This window comes from Argiope bruennichi, chromosome 4 (genome assembly GCF_947563725.1).
Source record: "Argiope bruennichi chromosome 4, qqArgBrue1.1, whole genome shotgun sequence".
NCBI lineage: Eukaryota > Metazoa > Arthropoda > Arachnida > Araneae > Araneidae > Argiope > Argiope bruennichi.
In genome coordinates, this window is record NC_079154.1 from 116,068,125 (window position 1) to 116,093,109 (window position 24,985).

The window sequence follows — 24,985 nt, forward strand, 5'->3', positions numbered from 1 at the left end:
GGTCGAAAACATCCTTCTTCTGGTGTAGAAATTTGGAGAGAGGTTACCAACACAGATGCCATTCTCTTCGTCTGACCGTGATTAAATTTTACGAGGTTCTTCCTCGAATAATCCTAATGTTGCTTCTAAACGAGATGTTAACTCGCAAGTTGTAAATCACTTCTCATGTGACAATAGTATATGCCTGTTAGTTATGCATAAAAGTCTCGAATCCGATAGGGGTTAATATAATTAAGTTAAATTAAGTCGAGAAATATTTGAATACTTTGTTAAGCTTTTGAGTTTTCATACCCTCATGTACATGAACACAGAGACTATCTAAATCTGTTGAGTCCAGGTTTTGATTAGTCTTGTCAAAACTTGCATTAAACAGATTTAGTCCAAGTTTTAATACAGCTTAACAATTTTGATGTAAATATCGTGCATAAAAATTCAGCCATCAAGCTACTTATGCTTTTTTCAGTTATCTCGTTCGAATACATAAGAAATAATAGCACGCGATGACAGAATTTTATAAGTTTAACACAAAATTACAAGACTGGTAACAAAATCAAATTTCATATATCTATCTCTGCATTTTTATGTTGGTCTGCCCCACGAAGACCCGCCAACTCGAAAGAGTGTAAAACCTTGAAGGTCGCCGGTGAGAGTGTGGTGAATTGCATATAAGCCAGTAACAGCGCTTCTGCCCGAACAGCTGTTTTAGCAAAATCGTATCGTTACTGGACTGCTTACCTAAAGGTCCCAGGTTCTATCCTCACGCGTCTCATACCGCTTCAAGAGAACCATTATTTATTTATTGAAAGGCTTACAGTCATCGTCAGAATATGGTCGGTAAATAAGAGTATACATTATAGTTCATTTGACTAAAATGAAATATTTAAATTAAATAGTTTAGCAAACCAATTCTAAGAGACTAAAGAAAGGAGGTCAAGAGACTAAAATTGAAAAGTATATAGAAAAAGCAGTAACACACATAAACATAGAAATAATATCACGAAGTCCAAAGGATGGAAGATATAGTATACTGTACAGCAATATCAAACAATGCACCAACATCTGAAATCATCTATCTATCTCATTACATAAAGTGAAAAATGAGTGAATCACACAAATACAAGGTGAAATACGAAGCAGATCTAAAATGACAAACACATAAAAAAAAGCATCACTAGAAGGTAAATCAAGAATGTGAGCAGAAAGGTACAAAGTTTTTAATAGCTGTAATCCTACATAAAAAACAACAACTAGAAGCCATGCCAGAATAATTACATAAATAAAGAATCAATTAAAACAAGACTGTTGTGGTGACGCTTTATAAGCCAGATAACAGCTACGAGACATGAGAAATTTCTTTTGTCTTGTGGTCATGTTACTCGGCTACGAACCATAAGGTTGCGAGTTCGATCCTCGCTTATCGCCAGTAGCAACATTGGTGACCCGATGACGTCATACGCAAAATACCTTCATACAACTGTTGTAGCGCCCTCTACCAGAAATAAATAAATGAAAAAAAAAGCTGATAAATAATCAGCCAATAAAAAATGAAAAAAAAAATGAAGCTGATAAACAATCGGCCAATAAATAAAATATGAAGCTGATAAATAATCAGCCAAAAAAAATGCATAAGACGCTACAGCCAATATATCACCACTAATAACAGCAAAAACAGGACAAAAAATCGTTCGTCTCACCTCCGACGCACTGAAGGGGGAGTAATGTGGTGACGCTTTATAAGCCAGATAACAGCTACGAGACATGAGAAATTTCTTTTGTCTAGTGGTCTTGTTACTCGGCTACGAACCCAAAGGTTGCGAGTTCGATCCTCGCCTATCACCAATAGCAACACTGTAAACAACCCACAGCACTGATCCATCATCCTAGCCTCTTCTGAATTTCTTCACAAATATCTCTCGAGACTTCATATTTAAGCGATCGTATTCATATGTATATAGATGCATTAACAGATAGATTTGCCAGTTTTATAGAACTATGCGACTATAATGTAAAGAACTGATGCCAGCTTTTTTTTCATATAGTTTGTTGTATTTTTAAGTTATCGTATTTATAAGCAGTCATAAATAATTTTTTTTTTTTTTTTGAATACGAAGATTTATCAAAATATCGAAATTGAATCGTTAAAAAAAAAAAAAACATTTCAACTATAAATAAAAAAAAATATTTTATCATTGAAAAATATAAATTAATGACGTGTTAATATGTGTGTGCGTGTGGTAATGTAAATCAAAATATTGAAAATGCAGGTCTCTTCTATTTATTAACTCATAATTACATGTGCGTGCCCTCTGTTGTAAATAAATGAATACAGAATTATTTAAACATAAATGTATTATTTATTCCGAGTGAAAATTAGTACTCCAGCTATGCAATGGGAAATCAAAGAAAATAAACCACAGAACGAAATAGAATGCGAATACGATTTCCAGACGTTCTTTTTCTTTCGGCTCTTTTATTATCAGAGCAGGTCTCTTGGCAGGTCGGGGGAGACATGTCACTGATAGTCCCCACTACAAACCGCCCAGGTAAGTTTCTTTGCTGTTAAAAAATAAAATAGCCTGCATTCCTTTGAAGGCCAAGGAGGCGTCCTGTAAGGGGAGGGGGGAGGCATTCTTGAAAATTTGGTGAGATTTGTAAGAAGGAATATTAATGGAGGGAAATGGTTCTCATGATACAAAAGCATCAGATTATATACTGATATAATGAAATTCTGTAAATTCTCGATTAGCTGTGGAATTAGGTGCAACGGCAATAGATAATTCATAAAAAATGACCGATAAAAGACCGAAATCAATACAAAATTGCTTTTGAGTAACATTTATTTAAAGAAGAAGGACTCATACTAGGACTTAATGGATGCTAGGTATCTGAATTTATAAGTGGGTGGGGGTGGGGTCCTTTATACAAGAAAAATCATTAAATTAAAAATAATCGGTTATACAAAATTAACGCTTTGTGTGTGTGTGTGTGTGTGTGTGTGTGTGTGTGTGTGTGTGTGTGTGTGTGTGTGTGTGTGTGTGTGTGCCTCCTCTTACATTCTTCTCTTACCTGAAAATACATCCTTTCTTTCAATTCCTACTATTAGCTCACACTTTCTCTATATATATATATATCTTGTTCAAATTTTCAATCATTAATAAAATACTTTTTATTCCTCCACTCAAGTTCAATTATATTTTTTCAAACTTATAGTGGATGACACTTGATGTTAATACAACTTTTTTTTATCAAATATTAGTTAATTAATTAAATTTGTCCACTAATTTCTAATTTGGCCATCAAAGTCCCAAATCAATCACCATGTCGCCAAATGGTCGCCAAGCTCTATTTTGCCACTTAATATTGTAATTCTGTCATATGTGTATACATATTTATATTAATTGTAATTATTTAATAAAAAGTAACTAAAATATTTATTTTTTGTTGATCTAAGTAGGAATTGACTTAAATTTTTTTTAAATATATTACTATTTATGATTTTGATGAAGTTTTTTAATAGGATTGTGCACTTGGATAATCGTGGATAATCGAGGGAGTTTTACACAGAGTTTCCATAAAATCTGTGAAAATTTTGAAATAACAATGTGTAAGAACCTGTTTACAGAGCTAGAAAATTTTATATATCTTGGACTTTTTTCTAATATGATGTTGTTCTTAGGCTAGCATTTTTTCTCTAAATAACGTTTACAAAAGGCTTAAAATGGAATGTTTCCTAGTGGGTAATTTATAGATAAAAATGCTTTATAAAGCAAACTTTTGATCCTAAAATTATTAAATAGGACACGTGATTACTTCTTGGGTAATAGAAACTCACCAAATAGGACTCTTTAAAAGTTTTTATTAGATTTTAAATAATTGAGAATTGATGTAGATTTTAATATTTAGTCTGTATAACTTCGAAACAAATTATCTAACAAAAGCTATTTCTTTTTCATAAATTTTAAATGCAATTTGTTGCAGATTGTGTTGAAATCTTTCACTTGTGTCTTTTCGCAAAGGTAGAAGTAATGAATTAAAAAAGGTTACTTTATTAGAATATATTCTTATACTTATTTAGAATGCAAAGTTTCGTCGCTTTTTTATGAATATTATACTTTTAGTGTAGCATCTTTCTTTAAGTTGTATTATGTAAAAATCTTCATGTGCAGAATGCTACGACTAATGCAATCAAGCCACAGAAAGATGAAACAGACGAATTAAGTCTAAAACATTATCCTTTTACCAGGTTTCGGAGTAAAACTTCGAAAAATGATTTTTTTCCCGCCTTCAAAAAATTTTAATTTTGGAAATTTAACCAGAAAAAAATTACTTATTTTTCATCCTTTCTCAATGCTGTTTTGTGATGACAATTAATTTGAAATCTATAAACGATAAATCAGTGGTGGGATTTTATTTATTTATTTGCTGATTTCTGATAAATAAAGCACATTGTTTTTTTAAAACTTAAAAGGAAAATTGAAAAATCAGAAATACTGTGGTGAATCAACAGTCTTACGACAAAATAACCTAATGATATGAACTAACATTGCCAAAGACAGCTTTCTCAATATCATTTAGTCAGTGGTTTTCAGACAAAGAGAGTTTCCGTCAGCGAAATGAACGTGGCAGTCATGTGATCCGTATTGTCTGTTTATGGTATTTTGAAAATAAACAATAATAATATGATGATGAGTAAATATGAGCAGTAAAATTCGTTATTTGTCATGAGAAAGTTTCTCTTTATAATTTTTAGAAATACCATATACCTTTATTATCTAAATATACATCATGAATACTGTTTCGTATTATAAGAAATGTTTAATTCTTTTAATCGTTTAAGAGATTCGTTTTCATTTTTTACGTCTCAACTCTAAGAAAAAAAAATGCAAACAAAAATTTTAAAGTGTAAATGTATTCTGAAAGAATTTAATTCAATTAAGAATTATTTTTATGGTTAGGAGTCTTATGGTTTAGTCAAGTCTTGTCTCAGAATATAATTCCTAAAAATGTAGAACCACATTCTCTTCACTCCTGTATGAATCCTACTGAAGAACTTACTAGGGTTCACTTTCATTTCAACCTTCCTGGTCCCATTAATAAAAAGGAAAATGTGTCAGAACACCTTAGACAATTGGCCTTGGAAGTCATTAATAAAATCCCTAAATGTGACATTAAATTGTATACTGATGTCAGCAAAATCGACAATTCTGCAGGTAGTGGCATCTATATTGTAACTCCTCAGTCTAGTTTTTCTCTATGCCAACGAAATCCAGACTTCTGTTCCGTTTTTAGAAGCGAACTTCTAGCAATCGATGAGGGACTTAAGAAAATTTTACACGAAAATAATTATAAGAACCTTTGGATTCTTACTGTTTAAGATTCTGGACTGTCTAGGATTTCATTGGGGAGAAATTTATTCTTCTCCCTTCCTCGTTTTTGACTTTCTTCTTGTCAACGGATTTTTGGATTTGGTCTAAATCAGGCCATAGAGATTAGCAACAACAACAACAACAAGAATTATTTTTAGTGAAAATTATATTTTTTATAATGAAAATATTTTTTTTATCTTCTTCTTCATGAGCACAACAGCCCCTTGCAGACCTTGATTGCCTCAACCACGTTCACTTTCCATCCCCCACAACTCCCAGTTCTTTATCCTCAGAACACTCAGACCTCTTTCAGCATCATCCAGCCATCTAGTTGGAGGCCTTCCTCTTGCCCGGGATGTCATAGGATTTTTAAAAGGGGATATTTTGAAAGCGCTGTTTTCAGGGCTTCTCCAGATATGGCCGAGCCCTCTTTACCTATTGCTCCGGATAGCCAGTATTATCTCTGGTGGCAGAGAGATAATTCAAAATTGAATCTAGTTCGTCAACATTCTCTCTCTAGTACTGGGCCAAAGATTATTCTAAGGATCCATCTCTCGAACATGTTCTGAGAACGCTGAGTGTCCTAGTGAGATTAAATAGCTATTATTTTTATGAATTATTACTTTCTTGCATAGAAAGTATAAAGCATTGTAATCGTCAACAATTTGAACTCGGGATTTTGGAGTCCGTACACTTCAGACTTTTCTGAAACCGAAAAAACATATTTTTGGAATTATACCTGTTTGTCTGTCTGTGAACAAAATGATTTAAAAACACTTTCAGCTCAACGAATGAAATATGAACAAGGTCTGTACTCCAAATTTGTAGATTCTATCAAATTTTGAATTGAATCCATTCAAAAGGAAGTCTCCGAATATGAATAATTAGCATGATAATTACAAAATGGAGAGAGCTAAATGGATGAAATTTGGTACACAGATTTTAACATTTATAATGTAGATATGTATCAAATTTAGAATCAAATTTTTTAAAGGTGGAAAGAAACAGCCGACCCACTTTTGTCGGTCTGTACTTTTTTTTATAAGATATAGGATGATTCAGAAGCAATGACCTAAATATATGAAACTGTTATGAGATTTTATCAACGTAACTATGATTTTGTTTCCAATCAGTTGGTAAAAAACGCTTCTAAAACCCAAATTCGATTCTTGGGTTCTACTAACCACATGCCAGAGGTTAATCGGCAAGCAATTCGCCAAAGATCACACGATAGATTCAATAAGAAAAAAATAATAAGATATACACCACAGTTCGGTATTTCATAATTATTATTCGTCCATGACATGCAAGTATTCGCTGCCTTACTCAAAGTACAATATTTTATGCAAGGGGGGGGGGGGATATAAAACACCTTAATTAGAGAGGATGCAAGAAAATTATGGTGAGACCACTCATATTCATTTCATCTGTTGGTCAGTTGAAAGAATTTAAACATTTAAAGGCGTCCTTAAATTGGTTCTTGTCTGGTATGGCTATTTTACGGATACAAGGAAGCTTCCTTAGAAGCTACTTTATAAGTTTCTTTCTATTTTACAAAGCTAATCTCTGCAAATTGTGCAGCCTCTTCAAGAGTCATCAAATTTAACAATGTTTTTGTATCAGTTACCGAAAATGACATCGCAAAAAGAAATTGAAAATATTAATTTATTTTTATACAGAGACATGAAAAATAGCCGATATATATGAGAGAAGGATACAATATTGGTTTCAAATTGCTTTGCGTTTCTCTTTCCTTAATTTGAAAATACGTAGTTTCAAAAAAGATTTGTCATCATTTTTAACGATTCGCTTGCAGGAATTCTGAATACAAATTTAATGAATAATTTTTATTATTTGATATAATTTTTTTTAATTTTAATATTTGGAATGCCAAATAGAATTAAAACTTTTATATGCCATTGTATTTTTTTCTTTTAAATGTCAAGGTTGATTTATGTTGTTTCAAAACGGCAGATTATTAAAAATCTTCAATAAAGTTATTCTCGCGTTTTATCTTAGCTAAAAAAATTTTATATAAAATTATCACTTCGAGTTTTCGGGCGTTAATCTCTAGAAGAGAATAAAATAATTTTATTGAAAAAAAATAATAAACTCATTATCTTTGTCTGGAATCTGCGTTAAAACCTTTTATAAAACGATTCAGGTGTTGTTTTTTTAATTTAATGTTTCTCGTCGAAAAGTAGTTATAATAAGATAATACGTTCGGAAAAGAAAATTAATATTTAACAGCTTATGCAATTCATTATTAAAGCTTACATTGTTCTTGGTTCTGAAAGAATACTAGATTGTTTCTTAAACGTTATCAATGATCAAATATTCAACAAACTTTGAATATTCTTATGAAATAATTTTTATCGCTTGCTATCTGTAGAATTTTATAATGATCATTATATATATTTTAATTATTAATGCATTAAATGCACACTAAAAAAACATATTTAGTGGAGTTATTTGATAACAATCTCGTTTAGATTTAGTATTTATAATTTAACTAAATCTAAGACTTGTTCTAAATAAAAAAGAAAAAAGAAGACACAATGTTAATTGGAAGAATTTGGATTACTGCTTCATATTTAGGTAGAGGATAAGATTATTATTTTTTTCTTTACTTGAAAATTGAAGATTTTTGCAAAACATAATGGGCATTGATTGACGGACTCGTAAAGATATATTGGTAAAAAATGCAAAGGTTTTTTTAAATGCTTTCTTGTAGAATATTCCCTTCTTATTCTCCATCTAAATCAATTTCCATTTCGAAATCAAACAATTTATGTTCCTTTTTCACTTTCTCGTTTACATAGTATAGAGAAAGTATAGTAATTGTCAAAAAATTCGAACTCGAGATTTTGTGCGAATTTCCAGGTTTTGAGTTCGAAAAACTCATATTTTGAAAATGTCCGTCCATCTGTCTGTCTATCTGTGCCAAATATAACTCAAAAACGCTTTGATCTAGATGGATGAAATTTTTCATACGGTCTTTACGCCAAATTTGAAGATTTCTATTAATTGTTGAGCAAAATCTAGATCAAAGAAATCTGTCTCAATGTCAAACCAATTCACAAGAAATCTGTCTGTTCGGATATTCAAATTTAAGAAAACAAAACGAAGACATTTGGATGGGTAAAGTTCGTTACACAGATTTAGCATCTACATCTGTCAAACTTTGAGCCAAATCCAATAAAAGATTGAACTTTGTTGATCTATATATTCAGTAGTATATAAATGAGGTAACTCAAAAACTCAATGATTTCAATATATCAGATTTTGAATATGAATTTGTGACTACAAACTAATGAAATTAGATAAGGTAATCACTAAAATGTATTAAATTGGCAAATTTCTTAAGAAACATGTTTCTCCATGTTAAAGTACCTTTTAATCACCTTTTCTAGAGACTCAGAAAAATATTAGAATTTCTTTGAAAAGTTATGCTATAACCATTTGCACCATCAAATTATCATTTATTGATGCTTTTATAAAATTCTTTGCTTGGTAAAGTCATTGTTATAATGATGCTTTAATCACAATTATAATGATGCACTGAATCAATAACATCCTAGTTAATTCAGTTTTTTGTTGATCAAGTCTATGATCGTGATTATAAAGTTGGAAAAATGATGGTAAGCTATTATCTAACAAAATGGAAAGCATATAACTACCAAAAGTTCTTTGTTCAAGATTAGTGCTTTAATTGGTAATAGAAAAAACACAATTTTCTACTTATATTTTACATGTACATTTTCCATTACATATATGTAATGAAAAATGCACCAAGCAAATAGATTTGAAAATTACCTCCGCTAATTTACTGATGGAAATATTATTAACTTTAATGTATAAATTCTTTAGTTGTAATTTAAATTGCAGTTTATTTCAAAATTCTTACTTCAGCTGATGCATGAAATTTTAAAATAAAAATAATAAATTGTTTTAAAAAATTGGTGAAAAAATGTGAATGAAATAAATAATGAACGTTGTAATTAAAAAACTGTTGTAAATTAATTAGATTTAATTAAAGGTATAGGTTTCGTTTGGATGCTAAATTCTTAATTATAGAGAAAGAAATCAGCATTCCTATACTCCATGTCATGGTAACCCTTATTTAGAATTGTTTTACTTTCACTTCGGTGACATTGATAGGGCAAATGACAACCGGAAATAACATGAATTTTCCGGCGCCCTTCGTCATCAATAGTTTATCAAATGTAAATAGAATATTATTTTCCTCTCCTTAAGGAATTTAATTTTAAAAAGTAGTATCAAAGTACAAATGTTCCCCTCCATAGCACCCTCACCCCTATATTCAAGGTATCTATAACCCCCACGCAACCCCCATCCATTCGATGCGCTATGGTTTTACTTATTCTTTCGAGTTCTTTTATAATGAACTTCTTTCCCATATATAATAAAGCAACAATTCTGAACTTATGCATGCAATCTAGGCCGAATTAATAAACAGACAAAATAGGCAGTTACCTAGGAACGGTACAGCTTCATGAGGTCTCGATGTCTCAAGATTTATTTTTATTTAATTAATTTATTTATTTTTCTATATTTTCAAAGAAATTTAATTTACAAAGTTCGTGTGCTAAATTCAATTAGATAAAATCAAGTATTTCTTAAACTTTGGAATCATTATTCTGACAGCGTTCTTAATTAAGTAACGCATGTAACTTTTATATTATGTTTTATAATATTAGCAAGATATGTAGTTTCATAATTTAAAATATATCCAATTATTCATATAAAAGACGCCCGATATTTAAAAAATATCCGATCATATGATTAAATAATATTTAAACTGTGTTAGTAAAAACAAGGTTTTGTCACTTTTTAAAAATTCCTTTAAAATTTTAAAAACGCGCACATATTTATTTAATTGAGAGATATTTTTCAACTTTTATCTAAAAAACCCTGTCATATTGAACTTTCTCCTGGAAAAAAATACGTAACAGTAACAAGTTACTGAGTTTGCTTTTGAAAACAAGCTTCTAAGTTTGCACTCGGCGATTTTACCAGATACGGGGGGGGGGGGGATAAAAGATAGAAGTTTCAACACTGATATTTCGTGTTTAAATAAAAAGCTATTTATTTTTCTATCCATCTAGAATTCGGGAACCGAAAAAAATAATTTAAAAGTGTTATTCTACAATTTCAAATGCTATCATAACAGTTGATTTTTTTTTTTTTTTTTTTTTATAAAAAAAAGTAATGAAAAGTAAATTTTAAACTAACATTTTGACTCGATTTGTAAGCTTGCATTCATTTTCCGATGATCGTTACGCTCACTAACATTAATTTTTAATGATTTTCGCGAATCAGTCACCTTAAAATAAAATGTTTTTCGTTTTCAAATTTAATTTTCATCGTTTTTTTTTTTTTTTTTGAAATTTTACCATTATAATTCCATTTGAAAATGTAGATAGCACTTTTAGAACAAAATTTAAAAAGTACAGATAGAAAAATACTTGCAGGCATTTTTTGATAACTCTGTTTGTTTTTTACAAAATCGAGTTTTTCTTAATAATTCTCCGTATAAATTAATTTACATCTTCTTACCACTTTGTAGGTATTTTTAACAATCAACATTTCAAAATAATAATAAATAAATAAAATGTCAAAATGATGTACCGTCTTGAATGGTGTCCGAGATAAAACAACCGAGTGCAAGGTTTAATATTAACAAAGAATATAGCATATTTTATCATCAACTTATTGTTCTATAGCTCCATTTTTCGATGAATTTCTGAAAAAATTATTTATTTAATAAATTGTCAAGGTATTATTTGAATTATCTGCAACTTATTGGCTTATTATTATCAGCAACTAATGGCAATTAACCATTTCGGATAGCATTAACGCAAGTTAATGCTATCTGAAATGGTCAATTTATTTTTCGCAAACATTATATCTGTTCCGGTTGATTAAACTCACTATTTTTGTACTACGTTTACATTAAAATTTATTTTAGTTTAAAATTATGCTCTATTTTCCCCTTTAGCAAATATATTTTTAAGTAGCTGAAAATTTGAGAAATGTTGTTTTATATCAGACATCTTACAAATGGATAAAACATCCAATGAAGCCATTTGTAAGCACACAGCATCAGAGCTTTAAATTCAAGACGGTTTTATACAGGCCTCAATTAGTAAAGAGGCAAAGTAGACGAGTAACTGAGGGAGGTGAGCACAACTTTGGAAAATCATGAGATTTTTCTTTAGTTTCAGGATCATATAATTTTGAATTTTCGTTTGATTTATGATGATTATACAGTTGAATATATTCGAATTAAAACAATACATTGTTAATACATTGTTTCAGAGTGTTCTTCTAGTAATTTCTGTATATATATATATATATATATATATATATATATATATTCAAAGTCATCTGCAGACCATTTTTCTGTTTTCTTTTCTTTTTTATGTTGGTTGACTGACTTGCAAGTCAATAGTCCTGGTAAACTTTTGTATTTTTGTAACATGTTAAAAGTTAAATAACATTTATGACTTAATTTTTAAAATTTGTATAAAATTTTAAATATTTTAATTTAATATTTTGAGGAGATACTGAAACCAACTCTCACCAACGCATGCTCACTTAAAAAAATTTGATGTTTCACTTCATTGTAATCTGTGTTATTAAAAATTAACTATATAGATAAATATAGAAATATTAAATTAAAATCAACAAAAATATATATATAGTTTGAAGTTCGGATGGGAAAAGACGATCCGAAATTTGCATTGTCTAAGTACTCCTAGAAATCTTAATCCGGACAACTTACAGTTTTCAAATTAGAGCAATGCAAACTGGAGATTTTATTATAACAATAAATTTTGAATTGTCGATTCTGAATTCCCAGTACATTGTCTTTTCTAAAAAATGATTCATTCTTTTTAAAAATATATATATATATATATATTTGTAGTAAGTTGAAGCTGGTATCTTTTTTTAAATGTAGATGGCAGCATAAGCTACTGAACGATGGTAATCAAAATTACTAAAAAAACATAGGAAATGATATGAAATGCACGAAATAAAAGGGATTTTATTCATCTTCAGATGTTTTGTGAAAGAGACTTATAAAAAAATTTACTTAAAGTTAAATATGTGAAAATTAACATATTATTCACTTCATAAACACAAAATATATTAACATAAAAATTTGCTATTTGCGCAATTCAAAGTTATTTTATTAATACTCGATCAACGTTACATTTACACACTCTCTATGCTTATTACTAGAACATTCTAAATTAAAATGAAAATCCACGCTGTTATTTAATATAATACAATATATTATATAACGTCAGAAAGTTTCTGAGTTAAAAGTGAAGTGAAATGATGATGGCGGTCCTTTTGTTTACATTTTAGATAGTTTTGATTTTCCTGATAGGCTTGTTTTTTGTTTTGATTTTTGTGAAACGGGCACAAGCTAAGAATCCGTTCAGGAGCATACGCCGGAAAACAAACCTCATTCCTTCCTTCCTGATAGGCATCACATGCTGTTATAATAAATCATAATATAAATATGAAAATTGTAACCTGGAATGTGAATGGTATACGATCTTTGAAGAAAAGCGTTGATTGTGTTCTGAAGGAGTTGTCGGCCGATGTTGCTTGTTTTCAAGAAACGAAAGTTTCTCGTACGTTTGATAATTTTGCTTTCCAAATTTTTACTTCATTGAATGTTGCTTAAAATGCTGATATTCCCCCATGTTACTTTTCTTACTGTACTTCTTATGAGTTTTTTTAAATTTTTTTATTTGTAAAAGTGGGATTTTTTTAAAAAATATATAAACATTGTAATAATTTAGTAGATAGGTATTGGTGCACATCATGTATACCTCTTTCTTTTGAAGAATGAAAGTGGGCATAGTTTTATAAAAAATCAATTTTTGCTTCTACAAGTCAGTTCCTGTTGTAGATATTTTTAAAATTTGCCTACAATTTTATAATACTATTCCATAGTGATCATTCTATATAATGCTGTTATATTTACTGGAACAACATTTCTTTACAAAAAAGGTTTTAAAAATAAGATATATGTAAAAAATAAAGCTAAATAATAATTTTAGATTGGGAAACTCAGAATACTTATGTAGATCAAAATTTTTGGCTGTTATAATTTTTGATATTATTTTTTGAAAAATATTTCTCTGAATCCATTCAGCTTAAAACTGATGGAAACTAACTAAAATTATAAGAAATATTTTCTCTAAATTATTTTTAGAATTTACACAATCATATAATGCTTTATTAATAAAGTTAACTGTAATAGAAATGATTTCATTTATAGATGTCTATTGTTACTTTTTCTATTAATGCTTTTTATTAAATTTTAAAATAATTGCTTTGCTGGTATTGATGTATATAGATGAATATTATTTACTCTTTTATTTTTATTAAACTTTTTTTTTTTTTTTTTTTTTTTTGCAAATAGTTTTCATTTATAAGTGGAGATTATTTTTTCTTATGGTTTGGTACTATTGTTAAAACTCTTGTACTTAGTACAAATCTTTAGTGTGAATAATATATGCAGTATTTCATCACCCATTAGATAATTTTACTTCCCTATCCAAAGTATCTTTGCAGCCATAATTGATAAAAAAAATTTTAAGATAGAAAAATATAATAAATAATTATGTAGATGGTTAAATAGGACGGAAATCTTATTTTGTAATGATTTGGGGGAAAAAAGAGCACTATTTTAAATCTCTTTTCTAAGTAACTAAATGAAATTTTGCGTTGTAATAATGTAAAGAGTAATCATAAATTTTGCCATGTTAAAATATCACATAAGTGTGATCATTAATGTTGCAATAAGAAGATATAAATATTTCATTTAAAATACAAGTTAAAATAATATTTTTTTACTTATTAATATTTTTTTGTTATTAAACAGGTGGCCAGATACCAGAAACCACAGCCCTTATTGATGGCTATACATCATATTTCAGTTATCCACGGAAACAAAGTGGTTATTCTGGAGTAGCTAGCTATTGTAAAGACACATATGTACCTGAAGATGCTGAAGAAGGCTTATGCTCTTCTAATATATCTGAAAATTACTCTTCACTTACAGATGTGTTATCTTTTTCTGAAGTGTTTCCAGATTCAGATGTGAAATTTGATCCTGAAGGAAGAATTATTATCACTTATCATTTAATAAAGTAAGATTTGCAACATTGATGGCTTTTTTAATGAGGAATAATTTTAATAACATCTTATTTAATCCATCTTTTAATTTTTCTTACTTATTTAGCTTATTCTAAAAGTAATGCGTAACTACTTTAAATAATCCAAAATGAAATATGAAAAAATTTTGTGATTTTTTTCAAAATTATTCTAATGCAGTTTTAATTGCTATTTTGATTTTTTATTCTGTCTTAATAATAATTTTTTATAAAAATATTTCTGAATTGAATATTTTTACATTTGATTCTATTTATTTCTCCATGATACACATTATTTTTTAATTTTTTAAACACAATATTTAGTAATTCCTCTTTCTGTAGGTAGAAAAATAATTATTCTTTTATTCCTGTTTGATATGCAATTTAATAATGAATTTAATATTTCATGAAATTGAATTGTAGTATTTAAATTATTGAAAAATAAGCCATATTAAATGTTGGATAATTTACAACTTAAATGTTATGATTTATATCTGTATAAATAATCTTCTGTATATTTGGCATATTTTTTTAATAAAATCTAATAGAATTTATCTAATTCTTTTTTTTTTTTTTTTTAACTATAGATATGAAGATGAAATTCAGAGATTAGCTGTAATCAATATTTATTGTCCTCGTGTTGATCCAGAGAAGCCCGAGAGGTTTTTATATAAAATGCAGTTTTGCCTTCTTCTTGAAGCAAAAGTGAAGGAGCTTTGTAGAACAGGGTGGTATGTTTTTTTAATGTTGAGCTTTAAGACTATGCTTGAATATATATATATAAATATATAAACTGACTCATTCTCAATGATGACTATTAGAGCATTACTATTAATTCATTCCACACAACTGATTAACTATTAATCCATTAAAGTTTCACTCCTATCACATTCCTATTCTGTGGTTTTCTAATTATAAGGTAGATTGATTACTCTCTTTGTGTTATTGCATCACTTGATATGTGACGGCAGAAGATAAGAATATTTATTGACTAGATAATTAAATTTGCTGATATGTTTCAATTTATTTAAAATATCTGTCTTGAAAAGATATTTGAGATTTTATCCTGTCTTAATCTGAAAGTTAAATATTATATGCCATACATCAGTTCCCCAGCATATGTTTGTGTTAAAAATCCATTCTGACTGGCACCATACTTATTTATCTTGTACCTATTTATCATACCACCTTATTTATTGTCCAGTCATAATGTTTATATGATAACTTTTTATCAAACAATCATCATTCCAACTTTTACCATTAAAAGTAATGAGCTAGACTGCATTCATGGTAATGAGGGAACATTTTACAAAAGTGTAAATTTGTTGTAATTGCATAAGTAGTACTAATTTCAATACTATTTCAATATATGTAGTATTTGCAATATCACAACTATATAGGTGAATATCTTAGATTACTTGCATGGCTAAAGTTTTAAATTTTTTTGGAATATTATGGTTTTTCGGCTTTTAAAGTTCTTTTAAAATTGTCTGAGTTGTTAGTTTCATTCAAAATTAAAAATTGTTTGATGTATATTAATTTAATTTCATTTTATGATAAAAATGAAAATTAGAATAGAATAAATTTAAAATAATATGCTATATTAATCTATAAAGAGTTCAATTTCTTTTTGGATAATTTTTGTTTTAAGGGTGATGTTCAAAAAAAATTTGGCTATTAACTTTTCTGCCTTTGTTACCATACTTTGGTTGCATATGAAATCTTTACTTTAAATACACTTTAGTGAAGGTGTTAGATTTTAATTATAGCTATTTTCAAAGCTGTATATATATATATATATATATTGTAATTTCAAAAATTGTACTTAGTGTCCGGTTGAGATGCCAAAGGCTTAATTTGTATTGTCGTAAAGAGATGGAACTGGCTTGTCTTTCTTGTTTGTGAACTACATTAATGAAGTGAGAAAATTTAATATTTGATGCCTGTGGATTTTAAATAAACATTTGGCAAATCCCCCCCCTTTTAAAACTAAACATTTGACTTCCTAATGAAACTGTGCAATTTTTTAATTTATTTCTTTTATTTTCATTCTTGCTATGCAGAGATAAAATGATACTTTAATTATTATTCTGATATGATGAGAAAAATAATTTTAACAAGTCTGTTAATTGAAGTATTTTGAAATAAACTGCGTTCAGTTACATAGTAGAAAATAACATGGGAGCAACAAAAGCGTGATTGTGTGAGAAATGACTGAAAAGGCAATCATAATCAGGATAGAAATTAAACTGGATATGCTTTGCATTGAGAATTTTCTCTCATTTGATAAATAGAATATTTATAAGAAAAAAAATGTACTTTTAAAATATGCAGCCTATATGAAAATACACAATTTCATATATTTTCCATTCATGCTATATATGGATATGCAAGGTGTTATTGTAACAATATCATTATTTTCAATCAATTTTTTTAATGACATATCATATATATTATTTTTAGGAAGTTATTTTTTCAAGTATTTAATTTATGGATAAAAACACATAATAGGTGCCGTAATGTGTCTATAGATAAGCAGGTACTGCTTTTAAATATTAAAATGCTATTTTCAAGTTGTTGTGAATTTTGAATTTAAGAAATTCCAAAATATTTTTTTATTCATGCGATAATTAAAAGTTTTATTAAGGCAACTTGTGGGAGTTTTCGGTGGTTCCTTTTTTTTCTTAAGGAAGTATGCAATACTTATGATTCTCATTTAATATTGCTGGTTTTAAATTCATTTGATTTAATTTATTAGCAGAAATATAGTTGTGGGAAATTTCAGTTATGAAATTGCTTTTTTATATTTATTGAAAAAAAGTAATTTTTCAATTCTGGAAAGCTCTATAAGTACAAAATATATTTTGAGGAATTTTAAACACTTTTTTATAGCTGTCATAATTCTCAAGTTAGTAATTTTAATTTCTTTATAATCCTATTGACAAAATTTAGATTTTCATTGGAAAAATTCTTTATTAATTACTGTTAAAAATTATACAAAGAGCGCATAAAGAAAACAAATTATATCAGGTCAAAGTCACATGGTTGTTTTTGTGCCCTGTTTTGGAATTTGAAGATTCTTAATTCAATCCCAGCCAGAATTTTGAGTGTCGTCCTTCTCCCCTCTCCTTGCAGTTGCTTGATTTTGATCTGTTTAAGAATTTGTATTTTAGCTAATCATTTAAAAAAGTTTTGTCTGTAATGTTCATTATTTCATTGAATTTTGCTCATTCTTCTATACATAGTTAATTTTTAGAATAATTCCTGTTATTTTCTGTTCTCAATTCTTGAAAATGCTCTATATTTTAGTTAGTATAATATTTGTTTTGAGGATTTTCATTTACTCCTGTGAAAAAAAAATTAAACTGAACAGAAAGTATTTGTATAATAACCATATGCAATTGCCAAATTTTAGTATTAACTTCGTGCCAATACCAGCGAAACAGTAGCGGCATAAGGGCCTATTAGCATATACTCTTTAGTATTTAATTACTGGCATGCAGGCGATATGTAAGCATTAAACAGAAGACACAATACTGTTACAAACCTGCAATTTTGCTACACGGCACGAATAGTGTCATCCTGAAAAACCGTTAAAGCCTTTGTAAGATCTGTCCTGTGCTTGGTGACTTGGCGACTAAATGGATAATACCGGAAAGTTCGAGAAGTTTCACGATCCATCCAGTAATAACCGAGATATACCCAGGTACGCCCTGATTGGTCTGAAGATTCTAGCCCCACCTTCTGGAACTATAAAAGGGAACTCTGGGGAAGTTGTATGGATCATGAGAAGTTTTGTGTATCCTCAGAAGTGCGAGAGTGGTCAGAGTCACTGACAAGTAAAAGAAACTGAAGGATTAGACAGCAAGAAAGCTGCTGAACTATAGCAATTAAATGCGCTGTGTCATTATGTTTAATTGACGGTATTTGCAGAATTTTTTTTTTTTTTTGTAACAATACAATATCTAAATAGCATTTTATCCAAAGGCGCAATGCCTATAAATAACACTATCTAAAAGTAAGCATTGCCATATTAATTGTTTGATTCTTAGTTAATGAAAATCATTTGATTCTTTACACAACAGTGAAAAACATTTCTGTTGAGTACTGTGTTACTAAAAAAGTGTTTTAGGAAAAAAATCCAATACAACAATTATTCTTAAACTGCAAATAACATTTATATTGCACTAATACATGTTTGTTTCTGAATGTATATTTAACAATTAGCTCATTGTTTTATCAGTAGTTCTGGATATTGCTCATATTTTCCTATGAAATTCCATAATATTTAGATACTTTTAATGATTATGCCTTTCTTTTTGTGAAGAATTTATTTCCAGCTTCAAAATAATATCACTTTATTTTATTAAAAATTATTATTATTATTATTTTCAGTTCTGTTATTATTTTGGGAGATTTCAATATCGCTTGCTCAATAATTGATCATTGTGACCCTGGAGATGAAACTGTAAGTGAAATATTTTTTTTAATTTTATTACAGACTTTGCTTTTATGTTTTATAACTAAAGGAACTTCTAGATACTAATCAGTTGTTTTAGACATATATAATAAAATTGAAAGGAACAGATTGAAGTTTCCATATTGTTATGAAGTTATATACTTTCTATCTTTGTATGTATATAATTAAGAGTGATAGAAAGCAGGACTAAATTTTCATCACACAATAATGCCTGCTACAAATACACTTTTTTCTCCTTAATGTTTAGAAATCTATTCAGTGAAAATGAGAGCAATGAACTGTAATTAAATACGTAGTTACTCAACTGTTTTCATAAGCTTATCATTTACAAACCTTTTAATTTAGGAGAAAAATATCAGAATGTAACATTAATATTTAGTATTTCAATTTATTTCAATTGAATTGATATCAAATTAAATAAGATGCTCTCCTTTTTTGAAGATTATATCCAAATCTATAACATTATTTTAATAATTACATTTATTGAATGAATTTTCTGATTTTTTTTAAAAGTAGAAATGGGAATTTTTCTGTTGAAGTGTTTAGTTTCTGGAAAATTTCTTAATGATAGATTTTTCCATGATACTTATGTTTTATCTGGAAAATCTTCTCTGATAGAAAAGTTTTGTAGGATTTAGCTTCCAAAATGAAAAGTATATTCTCTATTAGTTTTTTCTTATTATGTTCATTTAATTGTAATTACTTACTGTGCAATTCTGTAATGTATCATTTTTGTTTTTAAATCATTTTGCCTTGTTCCTAGTTCCTTTTCATTTTCATCATTGTTAAAAAAAAAAAAGAAATTTTTATATTGTCACTGCCATTCAATAATGCCCTCTCTAGAATTTAAAATTTTGCCATATTGATAACAATAAAAAAAATAAATAATTTATAATTTCTGTTTATAATGACTTAAATAAAATCCAAAATTTAATAGCATTGCAATGAAAAATTTTAAAAACAAAACTAACATTTAAATGTCTAATTTCCCCTTTAAAAAATTAATTGCCATATTGATAAGACTATATAAATGTCTATTCCCATGGACAAAGTCATTTTATTTCTGTTGTTATATATCTATAAAATTTTGCAATAACGAGAACTGCATTTTATTTTTAGTTACTGTGAGATAGAAATTTAGGAAAGAAGGAATAAGTACATGTATAAAATACATAATGTTATTCAAGAAAGATTACTGCAGTTTGTTCTCTATAATTATCATTTAATATTCAATTATTTGAAAATAGGATTTAAAAAAATGTCCATATTATCAGGGATTACAATCATAAAAATAAACTAAACAAATTATATAATGAAATCGTATTAAAAAGTAAAGCAATATCATAGTATGGGGGAAAAAAAACTTAAGGAAGGAATTAATTGAACCAAAATTTAATAATTCATTATTTTGGTGAGGTTTCACTGCAGTGTTCCAAGAAATATTTTAATGCATATATTTATAAAAATAGATTTGTTTTTAAAATTTCAATTTTAGAACAGTTGTTTAGTTCTTGAACACTTCTTTGTGGTGACTTTTTTTTCCTACTAAATTTAATTTACAACCCTATTCATCTCTTGAAATATCTTTTCAAAAATTAGTTAACATTTATTGGCTTGAATAATATATTTTAAAAATATACTAATATCTAAATCTATTATAACTTATTCTCCCAATGAATTGTTTAAAATTTGCAATATTCACAGATCTGTAATATTTTATCAAGTTAGTATTATATGTCAAGATAACTTTTTCCATTCTGCTCATACATTCAAATAATATTAAGAAAATTAAATAAGCCATTTTACTTATGTCATGAATTCAGTTTGAATTAGAATTATTTGAAGTTATTAGAAATGATTTATTTCTTTTATGTGTGTGTGAACACAATTTTTTAAAAATAATGTAAACAAATCTAGTTTAAAAAAATAATTGTTACAATCCTGACTAAAAATTAAATCTCCTTTAAAAAAAATTTTTTTTGATGATTCATATACAATTAGTCTTGAGTTTTATTGTTGTGAAAAATTAGAAAATTTAATACAACTTTTAAAAAACAGCGATTTATTAAATTGATATTTTTGAAAAGTAATAAAATTTGATGAATAAGAGGGATTATAAAAATGTTTCTTTGAAACATAATTGTTTCAAATATTTGAATGTATTGAAATAAAGCCATGTGAAATGTTTTTAAGCAAGTTTTATTTTCTTCTTTTAATAGGAATTTAATTCATCAAAGTTTCGCCAGTGGTTGAAAGCTCTCCTGTTTCCTGAAATATCCTTATGTGATGGTAATATATATTTTTATTCTGTGATAACTTTACACAATTTATTTATATTTACTGGTAACTTGATGATATTGCCTGGCATTTTCTGAGTTGAAAAGAAATTATTCAGGAACGTGCATACCCCAATAATTGTGTGAGAAATATTTATAAAAAAGAAATTCAGCAAAATTTTTGTAAATATAATTTTAATAATATTTTTGAATATTTCAAATAGAAAAAAAAAATTATACACACAAATATAGAATTATTAAAAATGATACTTGAATGTTTATTATTTTTCCTTATCTTATGAACAAGCACTTGTATAAAAGTACTTCTGTTTAATAATACATGCATCATTTTGCTAACCACATTTTTGCACATTCAGCTTTTGATTTGTAGTTTAAAATGCAAAGAATTGATAAAACCATTAATAAAGAGATACTTTTTGATAAGAAGGAATGTTTTTAAACTTATCAAAAAATTATAATTCTTGTGATCATTTTATGAACTAAATTTTTATATTTTTAACCATTTTCTTCTGATTTTTGCCTTTCAATGTTTTCTTGCTATTTTTTTAAAATATATTTATATTTAATTTTTTCTATTAATTTATTTTTATTTTTCACACATACCATATTGAATATTCTTCTGAAGCTTCTATTCTGAATTCTAATTTCTTTATAACCTTTAGATAATGATCATATAAAAACATCTTTCTATAATTGGGATTCTGGTGCAGAAATAATAAAATGATAATAATCTATCTTGGCTAACTATAGAATCACCTGTTCTATCTTTCCTCAGTTAATAAGTTTACCTAGCACACATATGGCTCTAAAGAGAACATACTGATTAGATTCACACTAATGAATTCTAATGATAGATTGGTTCAATAACTCTCTAAGCTTTGTTCATTGAACAGAAGTTCTACTGCTGCAATATTACTACTATAGTAGAGCCTCGGTTATCAAAACTGATTGGGACCATAGTCACCTTGGATAGTTAAACTCAATTAACATACTCTAAATTTTAAACCTTGGCCTTTATCAACTAGATTTCCCCAAATCATTTCTTTATAATTATAAAAATAAATCTTCAACCATCCTATATCATTACAAATTAAAATAGCAAGCTCTGATTGAGATTCATAAATGGCATTGAATTTCACTTTTTCCTTTCCCTGTAGATTCTGTAAAAATACTTTCATATAAAATTAAACAATAAAGTAAATTTATACAAAAAAATTATTGTAATATTAAAATTTTCATAGAATTATTATATAAAAGAAAACTAATCACATTTCAAGAATGATAAAATTTGTTTCTGAAAATCATAAAATCCATGTTTCTTCAGAAATGTATCATGTTTAAATAAATAGTTTTGAATGCAAAAACATAACTAGCTTGTGTATTAAATTACAGAATTTTGGTATTTAAATCTGTAATAATCTCCATGTAGAAATTGGTTTACGAGACAAATCATTTTAACTAACAGAAATATCTCAATTATCCTTTACTTTCTTATATAGAGATTAAAATAATAATATTCTGATTAGGAGGTAAAAAGATAACAGGTAATTAATAAACTATAAATATTATTGGTTTGTCATGTTTTGTGAAATTATTCCCTCTTTTCTAAGATTTCTTTTTTTAACAATTTAATATTTGTAGTTAAAAAATTATTTGAATTATGTTTAAATTGAAAAGGCAAGTTTTATCAGTTTCATTTTTAACTATGTTTTTAAAAAAAATCGATTTTTTTTTTTTCTCTTACAGAAAAGGTTAGAATAGTGGATACCTTTCGTCATTTTTATCCTGATAAAAAGGAGTCATATACATGTTGGAACACAAAAACTGGTGCTAGAGCAACTAATTATGGCACAAGAATAGATTATATTCTTGTCACTAGTAACTTACTTCCTCTTTTAGAAAGCTGTGAAATAATGTCCGATTATCACGGTTCTGACCATTGTCCAGTTTCAGCTATACTAAAATGTGATTCTATTTCACAAAAAAATGTTCGACTTCCTTCCATATGCACTCGTCTATGGCCAGAATTTAGTGGTCAGCAACAAAAACTTCAAGCATTTTTCAAGAAAACCCAAAATTTAGCCGACTTTCTTACAAAAGAGAAAGAAACAAATAGTCAGACTGTGTCTTGTGTTAACAAATCTGCTGTTAAAAAGAATAAACAGAAATCAATAACCAGTTTCTTTAAGTCGCCTTCTTCTGTTCCATCAGCCTCTGTCTGCGATGCACAGTCTGATAATTCTGTCAGTGAAACATCTAGTCTTAGTTCAAGCCCTAGTGATATGTCTTCTTCTTCTAAAAGTCAAGAATCAAATAATGAAAATGATGATGATAAAGTATTATCATTAACAAAAAAGAACCAGTCAGCAGTATGGAAAACAATGCTTGCTGGTCCTCCAAAACCTCCATTGTGTTCAGGTCACCAGAAAGAATGTGTTCTGAGAAATGTGAAGAAAAAAGGTCCAAATTATGGGAGAAACTTTTTTATGTGCTCATATCCTACAGGTCACCCATCCAATCCAGAGGCTAACTGTAATTTTTTCAAATGGGTTACAGCACCAAAAGTTAATTCTTTAAAAAAAGTGTAGAATTACTTTTTTATATATATAAATATTTGTATTTTTTTAATAATTGTAAAAAATGTAAATAGTATTGTCAGTATTACTTTTTATAATGCTTCAAATTTTGTGCAAAATGTAAATAAAAACTATGAAGAATTTATAACTTTTTATGACATTGTTTGCCTTATTGATTTCTTTGAAAATTATTATAAATTGAAATACAAACTCATAATTCCATTTTTAAAGAGCAAAATTTTTAAACCTTTTGTTCCATCTATCTCTTCTGTAGAGTCTAATTATTCCATCTATAGAATTATTGGCCTTGATTCAAATCCTAACAGTCTTATTCTTCTAATACTCAAGATTCGATTGATGAAAATAGCAATAGTAAAATATTATCAAAAAAAAAGCAGCATATAAAGGAAAATTTGCTAGTCTTTTAAAATTTTACCGTGTTTTGGTTACCACACAGAGTGTTTTTTTTTTTTTTTTTTTTTTAAGAACTTAGAAGGGAACAAAAATTTAGATTATGGATTTGCCCATTGAATCAAAAGCTAATAATCTTTTTAAAAATAGATTACAGCACTAAACAAATATATTAAAAAAAGACAAATTTATTTATTTTGGATATAAATATAGACAAATATATTTATTTATCTAAATTATTTTCTCTTATTAAGCACCTGTATTATTTATGTTGTTATATTATTGCTCATACTGTCAATTCATCAATTGAATATGAACTTTATATAATTCCATACCCCTTGACAAATTCAAATGAAATTTATTATATATATTCCTTAACACCTAGAAAGATTTATTGCATGAATAAAAAGTTTTTACACCTCTCTTCAGGGAATTAAATGGAAGTTGAAAGATTTTTATGTTTTTCAATTATAACTTCTGAATAAATCATTGCACAAGAATTATTTTTATACCATTTTAGAATTTCAAAAATTATCATCGTAGTGATAAATTTCATTGCTAAATGGTTATTTCTCTAATACATTTTTTGAAAAATTAATTTAAACCCCTTTTATAACAATCTCTTCCCCCCCCCCCTTCCCGTTGAAATATTGTC

The 24,985-nt window shown here is 27.7% G+C and overlaps 1 protein-coding gene across 1 annotated transcript; it reads left to right on the forward strand.

Moving 5' to 3' along the window:
* Positions 1–12,759: 12,759 nt before the first annotated feature.
* LOC129966041 (DNA-(apurinic or apyrimidinic site) endonuclease 2-like) lies at positions 12,760–24,017 on the forward strand. Its single transcript, XM_056080390.1, has 6 exons — positions 12,760–13,036; positions 14,296–14,563; positions 15,154–15,297; positions 18,962–19,034; positions 21,266–21,335; positions 23,090–24,017. Exons 1-6 carry the CDS (start codon positions 12,922–12,924, stop codon positions 23,929–23,931), a joined length of 1,512 nt encoding a protein of 503 aa, XP_055936365.1. The 5' UTR covers positions 12,760–12,921; the 3' UTR covers positions 23,932–24,017.
* The last annotated feature ends 968 nt before the right edge of the window (positions 24,018–24,985 follow it).

Coding starts and splice junctions, on each gene's coding strand:
- LOC129966041 (XM_056080390.1), top strand. CDS start 12,922: ATGAAAATTGTAACCTGGAATGTGAATGGTATACGATCTTTGAAGAAA. Junction 13,037..14,295: donor TCAAGAAACGAAAGTTTCTC/GTACGTTTGATA, acceptor GTTATTAAACAG/GTGGCCAGATACCAGAAACC. Junction 15,298..18,961: donor GAGCTTTGTAGAACAGGGTG/GTATGTTTTTTT, acceptor TATTATTTTCAG/TTCTGTTATTATTTTGGGAG.